Source organism: Mangifera indica, chromosome 16, assembly GCF_011075055.1.
Source record: "Mangifera indica cultivar Alphonso chromosome 16, CATAS_Mindica_2.1, whole genome shotgun sequence".
Classification (NCBI taxonomy): Eukaryota; Viridiplantae; Streptophyta; class Magnoliopsida; order Sapindales; family Anacardiaceae; genus Mangifera; species Mangifera indica.
In genome coordinates, this window is record NC_058152.1 from 11,899,297 (window position 1) to 11,919,852 (window position 20,556).

A 20,556-nucleotide genomic window follows, 5' to 3' on the forward strand; every position below is an offset into this window, starting at 1 on the left:
CCCCCCACCCCCCCCCCCCCCCCCCCCCCCCCCCCCCCCGGGGATTTGCTCTTTGACCACCTCAATGTAAACTTCTCTCATTTCATTGCAATCCTCTTATCATTTATGACACTTTTTGCCTCTCATCTTTCCTTTTTTCTCTTTAAATTTATCACACATTTTGCCTCTCTTTCCTTTTTTGTTGAGAATGTAGTCAAACAAGTAGGTAGGTTGGTGCTTTGGCCTAACTGTGTTAGAGGAGGCACAGGCCCTTCAGCAGAAAACTAACGGTTAGTTAACAACTCATTTAGTAAAATCCAACGGCTTAGAATCAATGTTAGTGTGCTTTCTCTATAAAAGATAAATGGTGGTTATTGCATTTCACCAGGATTGCCACATCAGACACAAAGGAGTATAAATTCAAATGTAATTCAAGCAATGCAACTTTTTGCCATTCTATTAATAAAATAAGAGGTTATACGGTATTTCAGTTCATTCTTTTTCTCTTTATAAACTTAGGGTTCCTTTTTTGCTCTTCAATTTTTTTTGTCAATCAATCTACACTGTTTTCATTTTATCGCCAAATTTTAGTATCATTACACTTTCCGATAAACAGAGTACTCCGTTTTTGCAACCATTTGTTTCATCTTTAACACCTCTCTTATGGCACTTTCAAGTAGATGCTTTCTGGTTGAACGGAGAAAGTACTAATGAATGAGTTCACAATTTGAATTGTTTTACTGATATGAATGACGTTGCAGATTGTTTGAATGACGCGGATGTTGAAGAAATCGTGAAAGAAGCGCAACACAGGTGATTGAATGTAATTGAAATATGTAAAATATTTGAAAACCATGAAAAACTTGAAATACTTGCCTCTCAACCACAACGAAGGCCTCCAAGTATTGTTTCATTTGGGGTTCTTTTTTTCTAACCTTTTTATGGATGTAATTGGCTAAGTTGCATTAATTGCAAGTGGCTTCTTTTTTGTCATTAAGCTGCAAAGGCTTTGAGAGTTTAGGAAGGATGACCACGTGTGGAGTAAAAAGAAAAAGAAAGATGCAAAGACGGTTCATGAGTTTTATTAAAATTTCAAGGTTTGTGCAATAATTTGATTTAGATTTTATATTCAATGTTGTCTATCAGTTTCATCAATTAACACGAGTGAAATTTTACAAGTTAACATAGTTGAGATGTTGAATTGCTTGTATGTTTATTTAGAAACAAATGAAAACTTGCAAAGGCAAATGTATCTAATGATTGAAAAGTAAGAAACCATTGTCTCCTCCTCAAAGATTCTTGGGATTTATTCAGATGATATGAGTCTTATGACAACTTCACAGAAGATAATTGTTTTTTAATTTTTAATTTTTGTATCTTTTGTTAAATTTGTTTAAGTGCAAGTGCCCCCTTTGTTAACTAATGTCTTCAAATAAAAAATTCATAAAATTATGTATGCTTACTATTGCTGCAATTTGATTTGTCCATGGTTTTTTGGCCTTTTCTTTGGTTCATTTGGAAGTGCATGCTTAAGGTTGATGTAATTTCATTTTTCCACTTTTATTTTGAAGGGTTGATTTTTGTTATTGATTTCCTACCAAGTTAATTGAATACCATTGATGCAGGGAACATGCAGGCATAGTACTTCTTCACTAAAGGGAAGGCAAGAGGACAATGTTAGATCACATCATATCTTTTAATTATTGCGTATAGAGTCATGTTTTGAGTCTTACTGTTTTATATATATTTTTTCTAATACAAACAAGAAAACCCAAAAAATCATAAATTTGATAAGAAGACAACCAAAGTAACCACTTAATCTTCCCAAGAAGTTAGAGAAGTTATATCTCTTAATTGTAAGCGTGATATAATTTTAATGAGTACTTTAATATTTATTTAATTTTGCATTATTTTATTTTTATCGTGGATCCTGCTGATAATTTTGTTAGCGCTACAATTAAAAGTTTTCATAAAAGATATGAAAACCTGTTGTCTTAGAGTTGTCTTAACAACTATATAACTGAAATTTCATTGGAAGAGGTAACAAAAAATCTGTTTTTATATAGGTTTCTTTCCCACATAAATTCTTGTATTGATTCTAAAGTTTTTTTTTTTCTTTTGAATTGAAACAATTCATTGCTACCCTAAAGATGTTTATCCCTTAGCCCTAAACAAAAAATTTGTTTTTTATGGGTTTCTTTCCAACACAAGTACTTGTATTGATTCCAGAGTGTCTTTTTTCTTTTTTTGAATTGAAACAATCCATTGCTACCCTAAAGGTGTTTAACCAAAATTTCATTGCATAATTTTGCAGAAGCTTCAATTATGACTCAAAAAACTTGGTACAGGTGAAGGTGGGTTTACGGTTTTAGATGTAGAAGTGATACATTTTGCAGTTGCACTTGGTTATATTCCGGCTTTTCAAGACGTATTTGGTATGGCAAAAATATATATAAATTTAAGTAATGAGAATTAATTTTCAACTTTTTATTGGACAGCAAAGTATGAAAAGTAAAACTCTTCAGGTTACTTTACCTTTGTGGGTGGCACCAAATATGTGGTAATAGTCTTACCTTCAATATTTTGCTGCTCAATGAAGGGTTGTAATTCCATTCTCATCATTTGAGTTTATATATATTTTTGGTGTACCAATTATGACTTGTAAGACTAGAGTTAGCCAGGTGTAACTGTAAGATGTATCACTTCTACATCTAACACCATAAGTCTATCTCCATCTTCACCAAGTTTCTTGAGCCATAAATGAAATTTTAAAATTATGCAATGAAATTTTGGATAAACACTTTTAGAGTAGCAGTGCATTATTTTAATCCCAAAAAAAAAAAAAACTTTTAACCAATACAAGAACTAATGTTGAGGAGAAACCTATGTAAACTTTTATATTTGAGGGGTATAATTTTTCTAGCTTCTTGGGAAGATTGAGGGGTTACTTTGATGGTCCTCTTGTCATGTTTATGATTTATCGAATTCTTTATTTTTTCAAAAAAATAAATAAATAAAAGAGTAAGACTCAAATATGGTCTTGTACACAACAATTGAAAAATACGATGTGATCTAAAATACACATTGATGAAACATGTTTAAAATGGTAAAATATGACAAACATGTATTATACACATAGAAAACGCATATTTACTAACCAGCTCAAATTTGATGGTTTGGTGCAGCTGAAATAGGTGAAATATTTGCCAACTATAAAAGCCTCGATATACTTATCTCTCAACAACCAGAAACACCTACAAGTATTGTTTCATTTAGAACCTTGTTTCTTCCAACTTTTTGACCCGTGCAATTCATTGTTGCATTGATTTCTAATTCCGAGTGGTTTATTTTTTTATGATACCTAGTCAAACTCTTAGAAAGTTTAATAAGGATGGACACGTGTGGAGCAAAAAGATGGAAAGACTATTGAGGAATCTCATGGCAACCTCAAGGTTATTGCATAATTTGATTCAAATAGATTTCAAAATGCATAGAAGTTCATCTCTGTAAATTTGTTGATATGGTACTAATCGCTAAAGTTTATTCATGCAGGCCCAAAGAAGAGAAACCCTGAAGAAATCCAGATGCAGCAAAGGGAGAAAATGGACCTGGGATGTACATGTCGGTGGCTCTAAATTATGACACACAACCTAAGACTGGGATGGAAATAGGGGCGGTTAAGAGAATTAAAATCGGAGTGGGAGAGCATTGCTGTGTAGAAAGAATCATGTAGAAAAATTTGTATTGAGAGTTTATTTTTGTGGGGAGTACTGGCCTCTCATATTAGCCAGCTTGGTATTTTCATCTTCATATTGGAGTGTGTTTTTTCTTAAGCAGTTTCCAGTTTATTCCTATTGACAGCATTGTAATGAAATGAATTGAGTGATTGAATATTACATTGATAAATGAAAAACATTTTCTGATAACATTCTGTGCTGCCCCCCTATTTTTCTACTATTACATTGCTTCATTTTGGTAGGTTGATGCTGTGAAATTGAAATTTGCTTGCTGGAGTAGTGATTCCGTTGTGCACTTGTTGATTGTGCTCTTGGGTGGTGGAGGAGAAAGTGTCTGAAGTGTTGGAACAAGGCTGAGTAGAGAGACTTAAGATCAACTTAAGTTGGAGAGAGGCTGTAGAAATTGCAGCAGCGGCCTTTTCACTGTTTAAACAACAAACGTTCATATCATTTGTATTCAATAGTTTCAGTTTTTCTGATCAATAATTTTGAGTTCTTTCAGGTGTGCAGCGTTGACATGTTGGAGTGCTTGCATGTCCATGGACAAGAAATGAAAATTTTCAGACACCCGTCTATTGGTGATTAACAGGTGAGAATGTATGCTCTCACAGATTCTTTGGGTTTATCCAGATTTGTTCGGAAGTGCTTCTTTAACTGATTTTTTTTTTTTTTTCAAATTTTTTCTCTAATAATAGATTTGCTTAGGTGCCTCATTGAATTAAAAATAAACGGAAAAAAAAGAGTAAGTTTTTTAAAATTCATTTTTCAGGCGTTGACCGGCATTAGAGATTGCTCTTCTCAGTCACCAGTTTCCGAGGATGTGGTTGTATGCTCTGTAAATGTTGATTGCTCTGACAGTCTGATTTGTTCCTTATGCTTTTCAGCTATTTTTGTTGATTTGGAAGTAAATGCTTGAGCTTAATATGATATCCATTTCCCCTTCATTTTACGGTGCAGTTTTCACACCAGGCATTTAAGTAGTTATCAAATGCAAGATTTGTATGCAACTTTCAGTGGATATGCAGAGAATTTATCCCTTATTCCTCTCCTATAAAGTATGTGTTTTTGTCCTATAATCAAATATTATAAGGTAAATTGTACTTTCTAAAAATATTCTTTAAATGTTTTTCTTTACATCTTGATTTGCACCGCTTTACTCTCACCTAAATCGCCTTGCTCCATTTAACAAAATTGGTTGTATAAATGTCTTTTGTCTTGTATATGCCCTAACAGTTAATTTTTAATTAAAATTATGAAGCAAATATAACGTCACTACTGAAAACTACTACTCCTAATTGAATTGATTATCTACTAATCACCTTCTAATGATGGGTTAACTAATATAGTACAAACTTAATTAGTGTTCTAATCACACCGAAACTAAATGGTTTCCTGACTCTTATGTGACAAATGCCCATCTCACTCTCAGCTAATTAATTAATTAGTTATGAATTCCCTAATGAAACAAAAATCACGAAATCCTATGATTAATATTTTTTTTTTTACAAATAAAAATTAATGTTGTTACATTCTTAAGGCTCGGGGTCTTTGCTGGATCACAATGTTAATATCATGTTTAATTGAAATAGTTAAATCCGGAATTGAGCATCCTCAAACAAATCAGTGCTTAACATAATTAATTATGTTGTTAATTTGGAGTTATTTATGTTTAGTGGTAGATAAGAGACCAATTATTTTATGCTTAACTTAAGTGCAATCTGCCATTAATATACTGAATAATAATTATTCACAGTTTATTATTATTTTTTTTAATTTTCTTCTCATTGTGAAAAACAAATTCAAAGATTCCCATTTTTGTCAAAAATCTTTTAACTGATATATCTATCTATATATAACGAATGAAAAATCAGTATTACAAAGAATCAAACACATCTACTTCAATGATTTTCAGAAAGTATACTTTTTTGTGGTTGAAACAACAAATTTATGTTCTTTAAAAAAATTGAAGAGAATGAGACTGATAAAAAGGGCAGTTTTCAAGCTTATCAAGCTTTACCTCTGAAAATTGTTCCACAGACTTCTTCGACTCTTGCAAATCATAATGGCAGCTAGGTGTACCAGGATTAGGGAGGAAGTCATTCTTTGTCTCTTGGGGGAAAAGGCTTACTTTCAAACTCAGAACTGTAATAAGGCATTCCATCTCCTGGAACAGAAAGCACAGATTTTAACTAATCAAAACAAGCTAATCAACTTATTACTTGTAAATATAGTTATAAGAACAAGAACCTAATACCCCCTAAATGGGTATTGTTTTTCTAGTTTCTTTGAAAGATTGAGTTGTTACTTTGGTTGACTTCTTACCGTGTTTGCAATATTTCCTGGCTTCCTCACATTCTCAGAAATAATGTGACAATTAGAATTGAAGAAGGGCATGAAATAAAGAAGCAGATTTAGATGAGAACAGAAGAAGCACAAAAATATAAAGATATGAGCTAACCTTGTCTTCTCAGTGGTGAAAAAGAGCTATGTCTGAAGGCCCTCTGCAGCTGTAGTATTCAATTAGGTTACAGTCAAAAACAGAAAAACTGCAGTTTCTTTCAAAATGCTACATATTCTTCGATCATTTTGTTGCTGAGCAAAAACATAAATGGCTGGCCAGGAACTTGATAATCATGAGCGTTTAGACCAGCCTGAGGATATCTCTCAGGCATTCCTCTATATGCTTCCCTGTCAGAGAAAAAGTCACATTTCGCTTGTAAGTGCACGAGTCATTAAATAAATTATAAACACATCAGAAAATTAACCTGCGCACTAGTAGCTCCACCCGAACTCACGCCCTTTCCCTGTGAGTTTCTCCTTGAATTCTTTAAGTATGTCTTCAAGTGGGGAAAAGGAGGAAAGCTTTCAGTAAGCTGCAAGGCATCAATGAAATGTACGACATTGATTTGTCTCCCACTGTTAACCAAGGACTCAACAAACCCTGCACAGAGAGTAAGGCTAGATGATTAGCAAATTTCACATCAAATTATTTCTCCAAGCTATGCCAAGCAGCAAGGGATATAATACCTATCTGTAATAACACCAAATTAATTACTAGTTAATTGCAAGCTTACACCAAATTAATTACTAGTTAATTTCTGTCTACATAGCATAGACAGAAAGTTAGCGAGTAGTTCAGAAGGCAACATTAACTAAACACATTAGCCATCGTTTTACCATATGAAAGAGGGACGTGGGAACATAAAGGGAATCTTATCAACCAGTTCAGACCTAATATAATGAGCTCATGGACTTTGTACTTCCATCAGATTTTCTGTAAGAAGACAATCTTCAGGTTTCAATGGTACAGCAATTTGTGAATCACATAAAGTAGTCTGTAAAATACAATGAATACTTCCATCAATAATAACGGTAATACCAATAGCAGCATAACCATTCTCTTAAAAAAAAAATGAAAAATAAAAATCCTAATCATGTGAAGTTTATAATATGTGGAGTTACATACAAAATCTTGATAAACCAATTGAAACATATAAGACATCTTTCATGCTTTAAATATAAATTATATATTTGAAACAAAATGGAAATAATTTAGAAATAACCATAGGCAACAATTAAAAGATACCTTACAACAATGTTCGAAAGTTACTATTAGGGCTGGATTCGAGCCGAGCCGAACCGAGCTCGGCTCGCAGACAGTTTGGGCTCGGCTCGCTTTGTTTAGGGGCGGTTCGAGTTCGGCTCGAGCTCGACTCGAGCTGAACTCGGCTCGACTCGAGTTCGGTTCGTTTTTGGCTCGGCTCGGCTCGTTTTTCATATCAAAACGACATCGTTTTGTATATATATATATATGGATCAAAACGACGTCGTTTTGAATTAAAAAATTTTTTTAAAAATCTATCCTGCCAAGCCGAGTCAGCTGGAGCCCGGCTCGTTTCGGGCTCAAACCGAGTCGAGCCGAGCTCGAGCTCGAGCTGGCTTGGCTCGAATCCAGCCCTAGTTACTATTATTATAGATAAAAGAGTTAAATAAACATAAGAAGTCACTGAAAAGAGTTGAAAGAAGGTTTGCAAGTTAAAATCTCACTAAATAAATAAATTAAATTCAATGTTTGAGTCCCGTTACCATGTAGCAGAAATACCTAGGCGACCACATTTTTTGAGGGCATAACTATGAGAAAGATGTTTACGAGTTACTAATATGTGTTAAAGTCATAAAGACCATAGAAAAGAAGGCTTCTGATTTGATTGAATAACCTCAACTTTAAACCCTTTTGATTTAAATAAACGGCCAAAGGAAATGACCTCTCCTTAACAATCAGATAAATCCAACTCGAAAAATTTTAAGTTCTTAATAATCTTGTAATGATACAACAACATACAAAATGAAACCAATTAAGTTATCATTGAACCAGCCTTCTGGAAACTCTACAAAAGATTATCATTTTCTTTACTTTAGGTTATGTTTTAATTAGTGATCCCTATAATTGTTCCTTGCCAGGCATTGATTTTAGTAGGCCTATTCATATAGCTACCAAATTCATTCATTGACTTATCCTCAAGGCTTTAAAAATTGGGCGAGATTCAGCAAATTTATGAACTAAAAATTCGGAATTTTGCAAAACGGAATCAAGACTAACAAGAACCAAAAACCAATCAAAACTACAAAATAAATAAAGAATTAATAAGGCACTATAGAGTTTTATATATATGTATATCACATGAATTAATATGATGCGTTTATGAAAAGGAAATCAGTTGTGAATTGAATTTAACTCAATGATAAATTAATCTATGAAATAAAACCTTTTTTAAGACATACCTGCACAGAGGGTCTGAATGAGCAAAGACCATGTTTGCTATGGATATATATCATCAAGAACCATAGCATCCCCGCCAGTATCCATCCCACCGTTCCATAATGAGAATGAACACAACTGCTTGAACTCCTCTCAGCATACAGTCTCTTGTAAAAACATTGTACCCTGTCATGGTAACAATTGCAGTCCAGATTGCATTTTACAGGTTGATACGTGCTTCATAAGTCAGGGTCGAATTTGGGATCCTTGTGAAAATAAACATCAACCCCCAGTTCCAGTCAATTACATGACCAAAAGTTTCTAGCATATTTTAACTCATTTACCTTGAATGCTACACATCATATATTCAGTATATAGCATGAATTAGACACCTAATTATGTCAATAAATAGGAAGGAGTCTTTTCCTCCCCTTTTCACATGAACATGGCAAAATGATAAAATTAAATTAAAAATAACTTGATGCCTGTCGCACTGCTCAAAAGTAGCACAGGGGACTTAGGTAATAGTACTCCCAGAGAAAATACTTTCTACACCAAATCACCACAAATTCAAACAAAAATTCACTTTGAAACAAGAGATAAAGGAAAAATCTACATAAAGAGACGAAAAAAAAAAATTTTTAACCTATTGAGAAGTAAATCGTCGTAGAGTCGCATACGAGCGCTAGGGTGCGAAATGAATGTGAATCTCTCAAGGTGACAATGACAATTCAAAAAGCTTCTTCTCGATATATTAGGAGGGAATTGGTAAAGCAAAAATATCATGGCGGGATGGGTGACACCGTGCAGGAGATTGGCAATCGGAGTGGCAGGAGTTGGTTGGAGGAGATAAAAGAAGAGAATAATGGTGGCGACAATGTGAGTGTGAGTAGATGCCCAAGCCATTTGCTAGGAGGGTTAGGGTGATTCAAGTGAGAATAAAACAGTACGAATCAAGATGTAGAAAAAAAAATTTGGATAGTGAGCTCTGAGACTGAGAATATTCTCTCATCATTCCTTCAAGAGAGTGAGAAACGTCAAGTGTTAGTTTGAAGAGAATGGTGAAATGTTTTAAACAATAGATTATGGGTTAACTTTTTTAGTCCAAAACACTTAGTCCCACCCAAGCTTTTTTGAAAAATTCAAACATTCTAATATCATTCAATTTTATTAATGTCTTTTATTAATTTAATTATAAATTATTTATTTACTCTTTTTAATATAACGATAAAAATACCCTATTAATTAATATAATTTAAATTAAAATTTCCTGCTGTGTAATTATAAAATTAAATGTATAAAAATACCCCTTATATAAAAATTGTAATTTATACATAATTAAGAATAATTTACCAATGTAATTTTTCGAATTACCAAATTTAAGAAAAAATATGTCAACTTAATTACATTACATTTATTTGCATTATAGTTTCTTAAATATCAACAACATCAGTTTCCCTAAAACACCACATATAAACCAAAAAAATCCCATCGTAATTCAGCAATCCCTCAATCTCGACAACTCAAAAGAATGGTTCACTTTGAGGTTGCAGTTGTTGATATAGCATAAAGTTTGATCCCTTCTGCAAGCTTTTCATGTATGAAAAGGGAAGGAATACTAAAACAACTGACAGCTCACTTTCTACCAACACGTGTGAAAAGGGAAGGAATACTAAAACAACTGATAGCTCACTTTCTACCAATATATAACATTCTATTTATGACAAGAAACAGGATACCAAGACAGATAGAAGACTGTATGTAAAATGAAAGAATCACGGTAAAGCCAGAATGTTGGAGGTCAATCATCACAAGGATGGTTATGGAAGGGAATGCAACAGACTTCAAAATTGCATGTTGTTAACTGTTAAAAATTCCGTTTTTTGGAAACTGTCAAGCTCTGGCTTTTAGACAAATGAAATTTATGCATCACTAGCTGTCAAGATGAAGATCTGGTGGCTGGGGTTTTGAAGGTTGAAAGCATTGTTGCCAATAGTTGGAGATGGTGGTCAAAGAGAGAAAGAAAATAAACCCTAGGTTTGAGAGGAAAAATGTTACTTTTGAAAATTAGAAAACTTTAAACATGAGTAAAGTTGTTAGTTTCTAAAACTTAGGAGAGAAATATAATAAATTTTCTATTTTTTAATATTATTGATAAAATAACGATTTTATCCTTATCTCTAATAGAATATTTTAACTGAAGTTAGTCTATGGGTAGGTGTTTGGCGTTTTCAAACCCCATAGATATGTGTTTGTCTTTGTGTTAAAACTTGGATGGGAAATCGTCCTTTGGCCAAAAATTTATTAACTACACCATTTTCACGTCAATAAAATTATTTGTACTCATTTTGACTATACAAATAAATACATTTATATGTGTTATTATGTGATCGAATAGTTTTGAATTAAAGATAAAATAATATCTAATTATGTGATTACATACATAAATTTATACCCATTTGAGTATTTAAAATGAATACCCATAATGTTGCATAAATAACATTTTATCACCCAAGGTTTGTTGTATAGGCACTTTTTTACTCTTAATTAGCATAAAAAACACTTTTCCTAAAACAACAATATTTTATCAGACTCAAACATTTTAAACATGATAATTTAAACTTTAAAAAAGTTTAAAAACTCACAAATTAATCTTTGAATTGTATTCTATTCAATTCTTTGAAATTGTAACATTATTTTTGAAACTATTGGGACATAATGTATATTAAAATTTTCCAAAAGACTCAAAACTTTTTATGAATTTCTAATAACCCTTAAAAAATTAAAGAACCTTTTATATTTTCAAATATTACAATTTATCTTATTATATACAATTATATGATAAAGACACTTTTATTATAAAAAGAAAGAAATAAGGAAAGAGAGTGAAAATACAGAAAAATAATATGTTTCTTATATAATTTAAATATTTAGAGTATTATTTTTTATTTTTTTGTTAATATAGTGTTGTATGATATTTTTAAAAATAAAATAGTTGAGATAAAGTAACAGTTTCACTTTTTTATTATGTTGTTTCAATAAAAAAGTTTATGTCTAATTTTGGATGAAGAAATGTTACTTATGTTAATTAGGGGTGAAGAAGTGTTTTATAGCCAAACGTGGGTGGGAAAATGTCATTCACTCACAAATAAATTCTCTGCACATTCACTAAGGTTGCACATAAATCTTGCATTTGATAACTACATCGTGGGGATAAAAGCATATTCTTTGATCATTTGGTTGCTGAGCAAAAACAGGCTGGCTATGAACTTGATAATCGTAAGAGTTTGGACCAGCCAGAGGATATCTCTCAGGCATTCCTCCATATGCTGCCCTGTCAAAGAAAATGTTGTGTCTTGCTCACAAGTGCACGACACATCAGAAAACAGGCGGAACAAGCCTTGCCACTGTGAGAAAGAAATCCACCGTATCCTCAATTTGCTCTTTGTTTCTTGGAGTGTTGACGTCTACCAAAATCTCCACCCCTTCACTTATCAGATTTCGACCTCTCCAGTTGTTCAATCCTTTTCTGAAGTGGATCGAGAGGATAGTCAAGTTCAAGCCTTCACTCTTGGACACAACTAACTACAGCTTTCAAAGCAGCAAGTTCCTGTGCATTTACATCATTCTGTATTGAAAAGAAAATTCTCATTTAGCATTTAGTTACAAAGGAATTTCCAAGCATTACTCACTCATTGTGCTTTAGTATGAAAATTAACCTGTGCACTAGTATCTCCACCCGAACTCACACCCTTTCCTTGTGAGTTTCTCCTGCAATTCTTTAAGTATGTCTTCAAGAGGGGAACAGGGGGGAAGCTTTCAGTAAGCTGGAAGGCATGAATGAAATGTACGGCATCAATTTGTTTCCTGCTGTTAACCGAGGACTCAACAACCCCTGTACAGAGAGTGAGGCTAGATGATTAGCAAATTTCACATCAAATTATTTCTCCAAGTTATGCCAAGCAGCAATGGATATTAAAACCTATCTGTAATAACACCTAATTAATTACTGGTTAATAGAAGCTTTCAATTGCCATCCCTTTACCATTTCATAGCCTAGAGAACCAAATAGCAGCAAAACATATCTGTAACCATATAACACCTAACTAAATAGTAGTTAGTAACATAATCCAATTCCAGGCAAGAAAATCCACAGAATATTAAAATGACAGTCAAGGGAATTTGTGTCCACACGCCTAGTTGCCAGCCTGAAAACACACTGAATAACATTTAAAAAAAGAGGCACTTGAACATTCTGTAATAGAGAACTACAGAGCATAGACCACGAATGTAAATTGCAGAAAGTTAGCCAAATACTTCAGAAGGCGGCATGAAGTAAGCTTTACCTTGAAACTATTAAACTACCATGGAGTAAGCCACATCATCTATAAAGAATACCATAGGAAAAAGTTCCAAGATTAGGCATATCGTGAAGATTAGGCAAACAAGAAGCCCTACAAATGGAGTAAATTTCCTCTGGAAGCAGCACCTGCTCTAGTAAATTTGCACAACCATCAGCCATCCCTTTACCACATGAGAAAGGGACATGGGGACATAAAGGGGATCTTATCAACATGTTCTGACCTAATATTATAAGCTCAGGGATTTTATACTTACATTACCTTTTCTATAACAACATTTCAACCTTCAAGTTTCAATTGCTTATGAGATCTTTCATCAATCTCATAAATCCATCTGTAAAATACAATGAATATTTCCATCAGTAATAACAATAATACCAATAACAACATACTCTTATGTAATTTCTACATATGGCAAATTGAGTGACACAATACCATATTCCATAGACTATGGGTTGAGATCACTGTATAACCATTCTCTCTAAAATAAAAAGTAAAAAATAAAAATAAAAATCTTAATCATGTGAAGTTTATTGACAGGTGGAGTTATGAACAAAATCCAGGTAAACCAATTTAAAAATATGAGATATCTTTCATGCTTAACTTATAAAACGCATATTTTAAATGAAAGGGAAATAATTTAGAAATGACAAGAGGAAACAATTAAAGGATAGGTTACAAACAAAATAAAATAAAATAAAGGATACCTTGCAAAATGTTTATTGTTATAAAAACTAAACAAAAAACAGGGTCTGGGAAAAATGTATGCGTAATGTTTATATTTTTTCAACATTTTATTTAATTCAACTTACAGCTCATGTAACAACCGTCGCTTGTATATTTTTTATTGGGAAAACCATCTATCTAAAATTTCATATGATCTCTCCAAATCATGAAATTTGTGATGTTAACCGCAGCAATATAGACTGCACTTAAATCAGTCATTAATAGAGCAATTTATAGAACTCAATCTCATATCTCCATCCACTCTTGCATCTTTTCTCGAATCATCATTTTTGTGATACAATAAAGTCACTCCACATTTTTTCACTGGGCTTTGAACCATACCATTCTTAGTTGCATGTTCAACGAAGAACTCAACACCACCCTGGCTATTGAACTTGTGTGAAGGAAATTCCTTGTACATTATAATGTTATAAAAACGTATGATTACATGATCTGTATCAACCCCAATGCTTGCTGAGTACATTAAATAATTAGAGAAAATTGTCTTTCCATTAACAATTAGGTGAAATCCAACTTGGAAAATTCCAAGTTTTTGATAGTCTTGTGATACCACAACACACAAAGAGAAACCAATTAAGTTATCATTGCCCAACCTTCTGGAAACTTTATAAAAGAGCCATTACTTTTTAAGTCAAACCACTTTGGAATTTCACACCCAGGGTAATAAATGTACGCTGATGGCTGAAAAGGAATGATATTCTGCATGTACATCAGTAGTCCATATTTTAATATCATGTCGTAAGAAACTCTATATTCATAAATCAACAATCCAAGTAAGATTTTCAGATAGAAAATATTTTGATTAAAGAATTATCAACTTTGTCTTAAATTAAGACTACATAGTATTTCATTTTATCAAATAAAACTAATTAAATATATTAACTATTTAGTTAACAATAGTAAATTTATATGTATAAAAATATTATACAATAAAAAAGCTATATTTTAAATGTAATTCTATATAATATAATTTAAAGTTAAGATATGACGAGAATCGTAAATTTAATAGTATGGTGAGAATAAAAGTGTGAGAACTACAAATTAGTGGATCTGTTTATAATTGTGAAGAATATTGTGGTGTTAGAATAGTTTTCATAAATCGATGGACATGTTTTATGTTTCTAAAAAAAATGGTGGTTTTTGGTTAATAATGTAAAATAATGAGTTTCAACCAAAACAGATCGTTCCATAATAAAAAATAGAGAGTTATAAAAAAAGTAGAAGTTTCACTTAGGCTTTCAATTCCCTTTCCTATTCTTGATTTTTTGTTTTCTCTTTTATCAAAACCTATATTCTTCTTTCATCAAATTTGTTCAATGTTTGTTTTGGATAGTTTAATTCTATATAATCTTTAATTCAAAATTACTCTATCACAATATAATAGATTATTTATATGTTAAATAGTAGACTCATTATTGAGTATATATACTTTTATTGTTTTGTCATAACCCTTACAAATACTTCTCCCTTAAAGTTTTTATATACACGAGAAGCCAATTAATCTTTTCTTTAGATTATATTGAATTAAACTGTCTACTAGTTTCATAACTCAGTATCATTAGGTGTGTATTGTCTAAAAAATTCCATCAAGATGATGAAAATAAAGGGAGTTATGTTTAAGGGGAGATGTTGAGAATAAAGATGAGTCAACTATTGAAGTTATGTTTAAGGGGAGATGCTGAAGAGAAAGAGAGTCATGTTCAAGGGGAGATGTTGACAATAAAAGTATGAGAAGTGCAAAGTGATGGATTAGTTTGTAATAGTACTTAAGTGTTTGAATTGCAAAGTGGTGAATTTGTTTGTAATGGTACTTAAGTGTTAGAATTGCAAAGTGGTGTATTTAATTGTAATTAAATCAAATCCGTGAGTTTTATTCAAAACTCATTGTTTCATTATAGCGCAAACAGGAAGAAGAAAACCTAGCCACGGTGTTCAAGCATCGATCTATCTTCATTCTAAATAATCTCTGGTTTCTTTTCCAAGTTTCAATCAGAAAAATCAAAGAGAGATGGATTGCCAACATGGCAATCAAATCTTCTATATAAATCCTAGTTGTTGTATGCTTAGATGTTAATGATCAATTAAAAAAAAAAATTCTCCCTTTTTGTCTTCTCTCATTTAGCCTACTTGATTTTGCATAGTAAATATTATAAATTCCCTTTAATAATTTAGTATATTATTATGAAATTTGAATTTAATTATTATATATTATATATAAATATAATAGTTTCACCCAAATCATTTTCAATTTAATAAAACTTTAAAAACTTAGTGCAATCTAGTAAAACGCACCCAAAAATGCACCCAAAAAATCTGAAATAGGCAAGACACTACAAGGGTAGGGCTATTTGTTAAGTTTATATAAATTAAGATTTTAATCCACACGTCTTTTACTTTTAAAATGAAATATGTATACGCATATTTAATTTTTAAGTCTTTTGAATGGGATATTCAAAGTTATAATGTTTGAAGATTCAAAATTTATAGAAAATAAATTGATATCATAAGAAAATAGAAAAAGTGAGAGAGATAGACTTACACTGCGGCAATACCACGCATCTGCACTTCTCCCAAAAATCAAGAGAGCATCTGTCACATCTACATTTAGTTTGAAACAATTGATGAAGTTAATTACCCTCAAAAGATAAGGTATAGATGGTAAACTTGATATTGATTCAAGAGATCTGCAATTCATTGCATTCAGTCTTAGTAAACTTCTTGGAAGCTCTGGTAAGTATTTAAGCCTCTGGCAATTGCGTAAATAAAGAGCTCGCAGGTTAGAGAGGTCTTTGATGCTCTCTGGTAGCGTCTCCAAATTGTTTTGGTCAAGACATAAATAATCCAGTGAGAGTAATTTGCCAATACTGTTAGGTAACACCTCGATGCAACAATCAATCAAGTATAGCTTTGTCATTCTTTGGAAGACAGATAAATCGGTGAGTGGGATACCCAATCGCTTCTGCATCTTACATCTTGTCAAAGATAATGTCTCCAAGTTGATCAAACTTGTCATAAATGTTGGTATTTCTGTAAAAGAAATTTCCTCCAGTACCAGTTCCTCCAGAGTTTGTAAGTTTCCCCTGTCATTAGGCAATCTATCAAGTTTGGAACAACCTGACAGGTATAGACATTTAAGAGATTTCAACTCACAAATACTATTAAGTAATCTCTCAAGCCTTGAACATTTTCTAAGACTCAATGTTACTAGTCTAAATAAATGCCCTATTGATAACAATTCTTTAATGGCAGTTCCACCTAGATATAACTTTTTAACTGTATCAGGGAGATGTTGAATTGTTTCGAGATTTGAGCAATTGGAGAGATTAACTTCTCGAAGAGATTGGCAATTATCACTAATTGAAAGATTTTTCAAGCTTTTGCATCCTTGCAGATACAGGATAACAAGTTTATGGAGATTATAGATAGATGAGAAACTCTCAAGCAAATTTGTACAATCTTCAAGATTCAAGCCCTCAAGATTTGGCATAAATGACAAATCTGGTATTCTGCGTAGATGCTTAGAGTGACTGAGGTCAATATATTTCAAATTAACAAGAACCTGTCAAAAAAAGAAAAAAAATTAAATTAAATGAAGTAAAGCTAGAAACATAACTAACTTACAAAAAATTACAATTTAAAGCATACAAAAAAAAAAAAAAAAGCAATATAATAGTTAACAAATACCTGGTTACCAGTCCAGAGTTTTTCAACTTTGCTTTTAGGCATGTAAAGTGCAACAAGGTTCCTTGGCTTAAAATTTGGCGGCAATGATTTGACAGGATATCCATGAAAGCAAAAGTACCTTATCTCATAAAAATCAAACTTAAGTTTCTCAAAACCATGCACCTTTCCATCATAGGAGTTTTCTCTGTTCAAAAATCTCAAGATATGGTTCAATGCAGAGGAATAAGATTCAGACACCTTCTTTCCATGTTCAGACCCATAAAATTTCAAGAATCGTAGGTTTTGCATGTTGTTAAAAGCTTCAGGATTTAAATGCAACTCTTCTACTTTAGACATATCCAAACATATGCTTCGAATTGCTCTAGTTCCCTGGTAATCACAAGCATATTGGTGAAAAGTCAATTTGAAATTGCTTAATTACATCAAATCTTAAGTAATTTACTCTCAAATATATTTCTTTTCAGAATATGTAAATAAAAATAATAATAGATGTGTCATTACCACCCTATACCAAATAATTTAATTCCCAACGATAATTGAAAATAAATATTCTGCTAGCAAATATTTTATTATAATTTATGTATAAAATAGAAATAAAAAATTAGTGTTTTGACTCTTACCGTATTATTCTTCAATACTGAAAATATATCATCATGATCCCACAACTGACTACGTTTGCCAGGATTATTGATTGATTTTTGCCGAACAATTTCTCTACCCATTTCTTCGAGTAAATCATGCATTGTTATGGTGTCAAATGATGTAGTTATGAGACATCTTTCAATGAGAAACATTTATACAAATATGAGTGTCTAAGTCACGATCATTCAAGATTGCTTCTACAAAATCTCTTTTATACCCTTTAAAAAAACATGCAATATCCAAAAATACACACTTCTTTTTATCATCTAATCCTTCGTAACTTATTTTTAACACTTTTTGGACATCCACAGGAGGACTTGTTTTCAAGTTTTCTAGTGCACTTTCCCATTCTCTCTTCGTCCTAGTAAATAGAAAGGGACCCAAAACTTCAAGAGCTAGTGGAAGACCTTCAGCATAATCTACTACTTCAAATGACAGCTTGATATAATCTTTTGTTGGAGGGTTTCCTCTAAAGGCATGCAAGGCAAAAAGTTCAAAAGCATCAACAAGAGATAACTTTATCATCTCATGAATGTGATCCACTTCACAATTTCTTAGCACATGTTTGTCCCTTGACGTTATAATGATTCGACTGAATGAATCCAACTCACCAAAAACTGCCATTAAACATTGTATTTGATTTAAATTCGTTATATCATCAAATACAATAAGAACTTTTTTTCTGCTAATAAGACTTCTTCTTGTGAAGGTGAATCTATGATTGGGATGTTCATCCCTTAAAACTGCAGAACTCAGTTTTTGGCATAAGTCATTTAATCCTCCGTTTTTTTCTGATTCTTCTCTAATATTTGGAATGAAGTAAGATTCTTCAAACTGTTTAGAGATTTTTTTAAATATAGCATCAGCAAGAGTAGTTTTTCCTATGCCCCCGATGCCCCAAATTCCTAGCTTGCAAATGCCCTTTGAACATAATAAATTTGCAATCTCTTCGATTGATAACTCTAGTCCAACTAGGTACTTGGAAGGAATAACTGAGGAGTTATAATCTAATTTCTTCCATACATCATTGACAAGATTTTTATCAGTGTTGCCTCATTCCTAAAAATAAAAAATAAATAATTAAATAATATGATACTAAAATTAATTGACTAAAAAAGAAATAAAGAAATGTAACATAATTTTAATTCTTTTCTATTTCTTTTGACTGTTCATTGAATAAAAATTTTTAAAATGTAAGATTAGCATGATGAAGATCTGCGTCATGACATGAACTCAAGTTCATTTCTCAGTTACCTTGAGTTCTTTGAATCATAACCAGATAGGTTGGCTGCGTCCCTCAAAGCAGTCCTCCATCTCTGCAACATCTCTGAATCATTCATAAAACGCTTTTCAAGCTCAGCAAATGCTTTCCCAAAATCCCCAGTTTGATTCCTGACATCAGATGGATCTACGTCATAGAAGACTGGTATCACGATCTGATCATACGTGTTCTTACATTTAACAATCTCCTCAAGTTCTTTGAGACACCAACTGGAGGAAGCGTAGCCTTTAGAGAAAATGATAACCGAGATCTTTGAATGTTCAATTGCCTTCAAAAGAGAGGGAGAAATTTCTTCTCCTCTATTAAGCTTATCATCAATGAAAGTTTTAATATTTTTCCGACGAAAGGCTTCATCTAGATGGCTGGTAAAGTTTCGTCGGGTGTCCTCACCGCGGAAACTAAGGAAAACCTCATGCTCTAGTTCAGGAGTAATGGAAGAAGAAGAAGAGGAAGCCATTAACTTCAAGTGATGAGAGGCACTTTGCATTAACAAAGAGAGTTAAACAAAATCATCAAATAATTGTCTTTATTTTTCACCATCGCTAAGTCTGTGTATTAACAAAGACATTAAAAAAAGATTGGCCGGCCAAAAATAACTGGGTAAAACAGACCTCATCAGCATATAATAACAACGACACTTTCGTCTCTTATCGGGAAGATGCCCTACCTTATAATTTTCTTCCTTTCATCTCTTTTCCCTATCTGACATTACTTATTTGGCCATATGCACTTGTTTTGATTGTCAACACTAATTACAATATTCTGATCTTTATCACCAACTTTGCTTCTATCGAAATAAAAAAGCCCTATCTTAGGTTATGTTTTAACTTAGAACCATTGATCGCTATCATTGTTTTTGTCAGGCGTTGATTTTACTAGACCTATTCATATATCTACCAGATTCATTCTGAAACAAATGCAGATATACACTTCTGCACTAAAATGCCACAGATAAACTCACAAAATTAAACTTTTCTCTGAGTAGATTAAATCTACTAGCTCATATAGGTCTTGCAAAGATGTCAGTTTCTGATATTATGTTGGTAATTACTGGACTGACAACATTTGTGCTGCAACTTGTTGTCTTTCATAAAGAACATCCAACTCAATATGTTTAGTCCTGTTATGAAATTCATGAGTGCAATTTTTTTTTCCCGTAAGTAACATGAGTGCCTTTTCGATTTGGTTATCACACAACATTTTGCTTTCTCAAATTTTACCATTTTCACCTCTGAAAATAAGCTTTTAAACCATGTCAGTTCAGTGTCTACTACTAGGCTTAATGCCCTATACTCTGATTCTGTAGAGGACAACGCTATTACTTTTCTGTTTCTTGAAACTCCAAGACAACAAATTATTCATATT

At 32.3% G+C, this 20,556-nt stretch overlaps 2 protein-coding genes, 1 long non-coding RNA gene and 1 pseudogene across 3 annotated transcripts in view; 1 reads left to right on the forward strand and 3 right to left on the reverse strand.

The window, feature by feature from the left end:
• Positions 1-2,848: 2,848 nt before the first annotated feature.
• On the forward strand, positions 2,849-3,815 carry LOC123199253. The gene is made up of 4 exons (XR_006498292.1): positions 2,849-3,085; positions 3,165-3,239; positions 3,345-3,431; positions 3,532-3,815. It is a non-coding gene; the product is annotated as an uncharacterized LOC123199253 (long non-coding RNA).
• An 8,064-nt stretch (positions 3,816-11,879) lies between these two features.
• LOC123199215 (disease resistance protein RPP2B-like) overlaps positions 11,880-20,556 on the reverse strand; it is a 69,256-nt gene continuing 60,579 nt past the window's right edge. The window contains exon 8 of the mRNA XM_044614132.1: positions 11,880-12,085. The gene's annotated coding sequence lies outside the window, so the exon portion shown is untranslated. The remainder of the gene's footprint in view (positions 12,086-20,556) is intronic.
• On the reverse strand, positions 12,041-12,997 carry LOC123198969 (FRIGIDA-like protein 3). Its single transcript, XM_044613771.1, has 3 exons — positions 12,874-12,997; positions 12,195-12,370; positions 12,041-12,103 (listed from the first exon to the last, which is right to left on the reverse strand). Exons 1-3 carry the CDS (start codon positions 12,995-12,997, stop codon positions 12,041-12,043), a joined length of 363 nt encoding a protein of 120 aa, XP_044469706.1.
• On the reverse strand, positions 13,774-19,683 carry LOC123198970 (annotated as a pseudogene).

Coding starts and splice junctions, on each gene's coding strand:
- LOC123198969 (XM_044613771.1), bottom strand. CDS start 12,997: ATGGCTGATGGTTGTGCAAATTTACTAGAGCAGGTGCTGCTTCCAGAG. Junction 12,371..12,873: donor TCTTGGAACTTTTTCCTATG/GTATTCTTTATA, acceptor CTCTCTGTACAG/GGGTTGTTGAGTCCTCGGTT. Junction 12,104..12,194: donor GTGGAGATACTAGTGCACAG/GTTAATTTTCAT, acceptor TTTTCAATACAG/AATGATGTAAATGCACAGGA.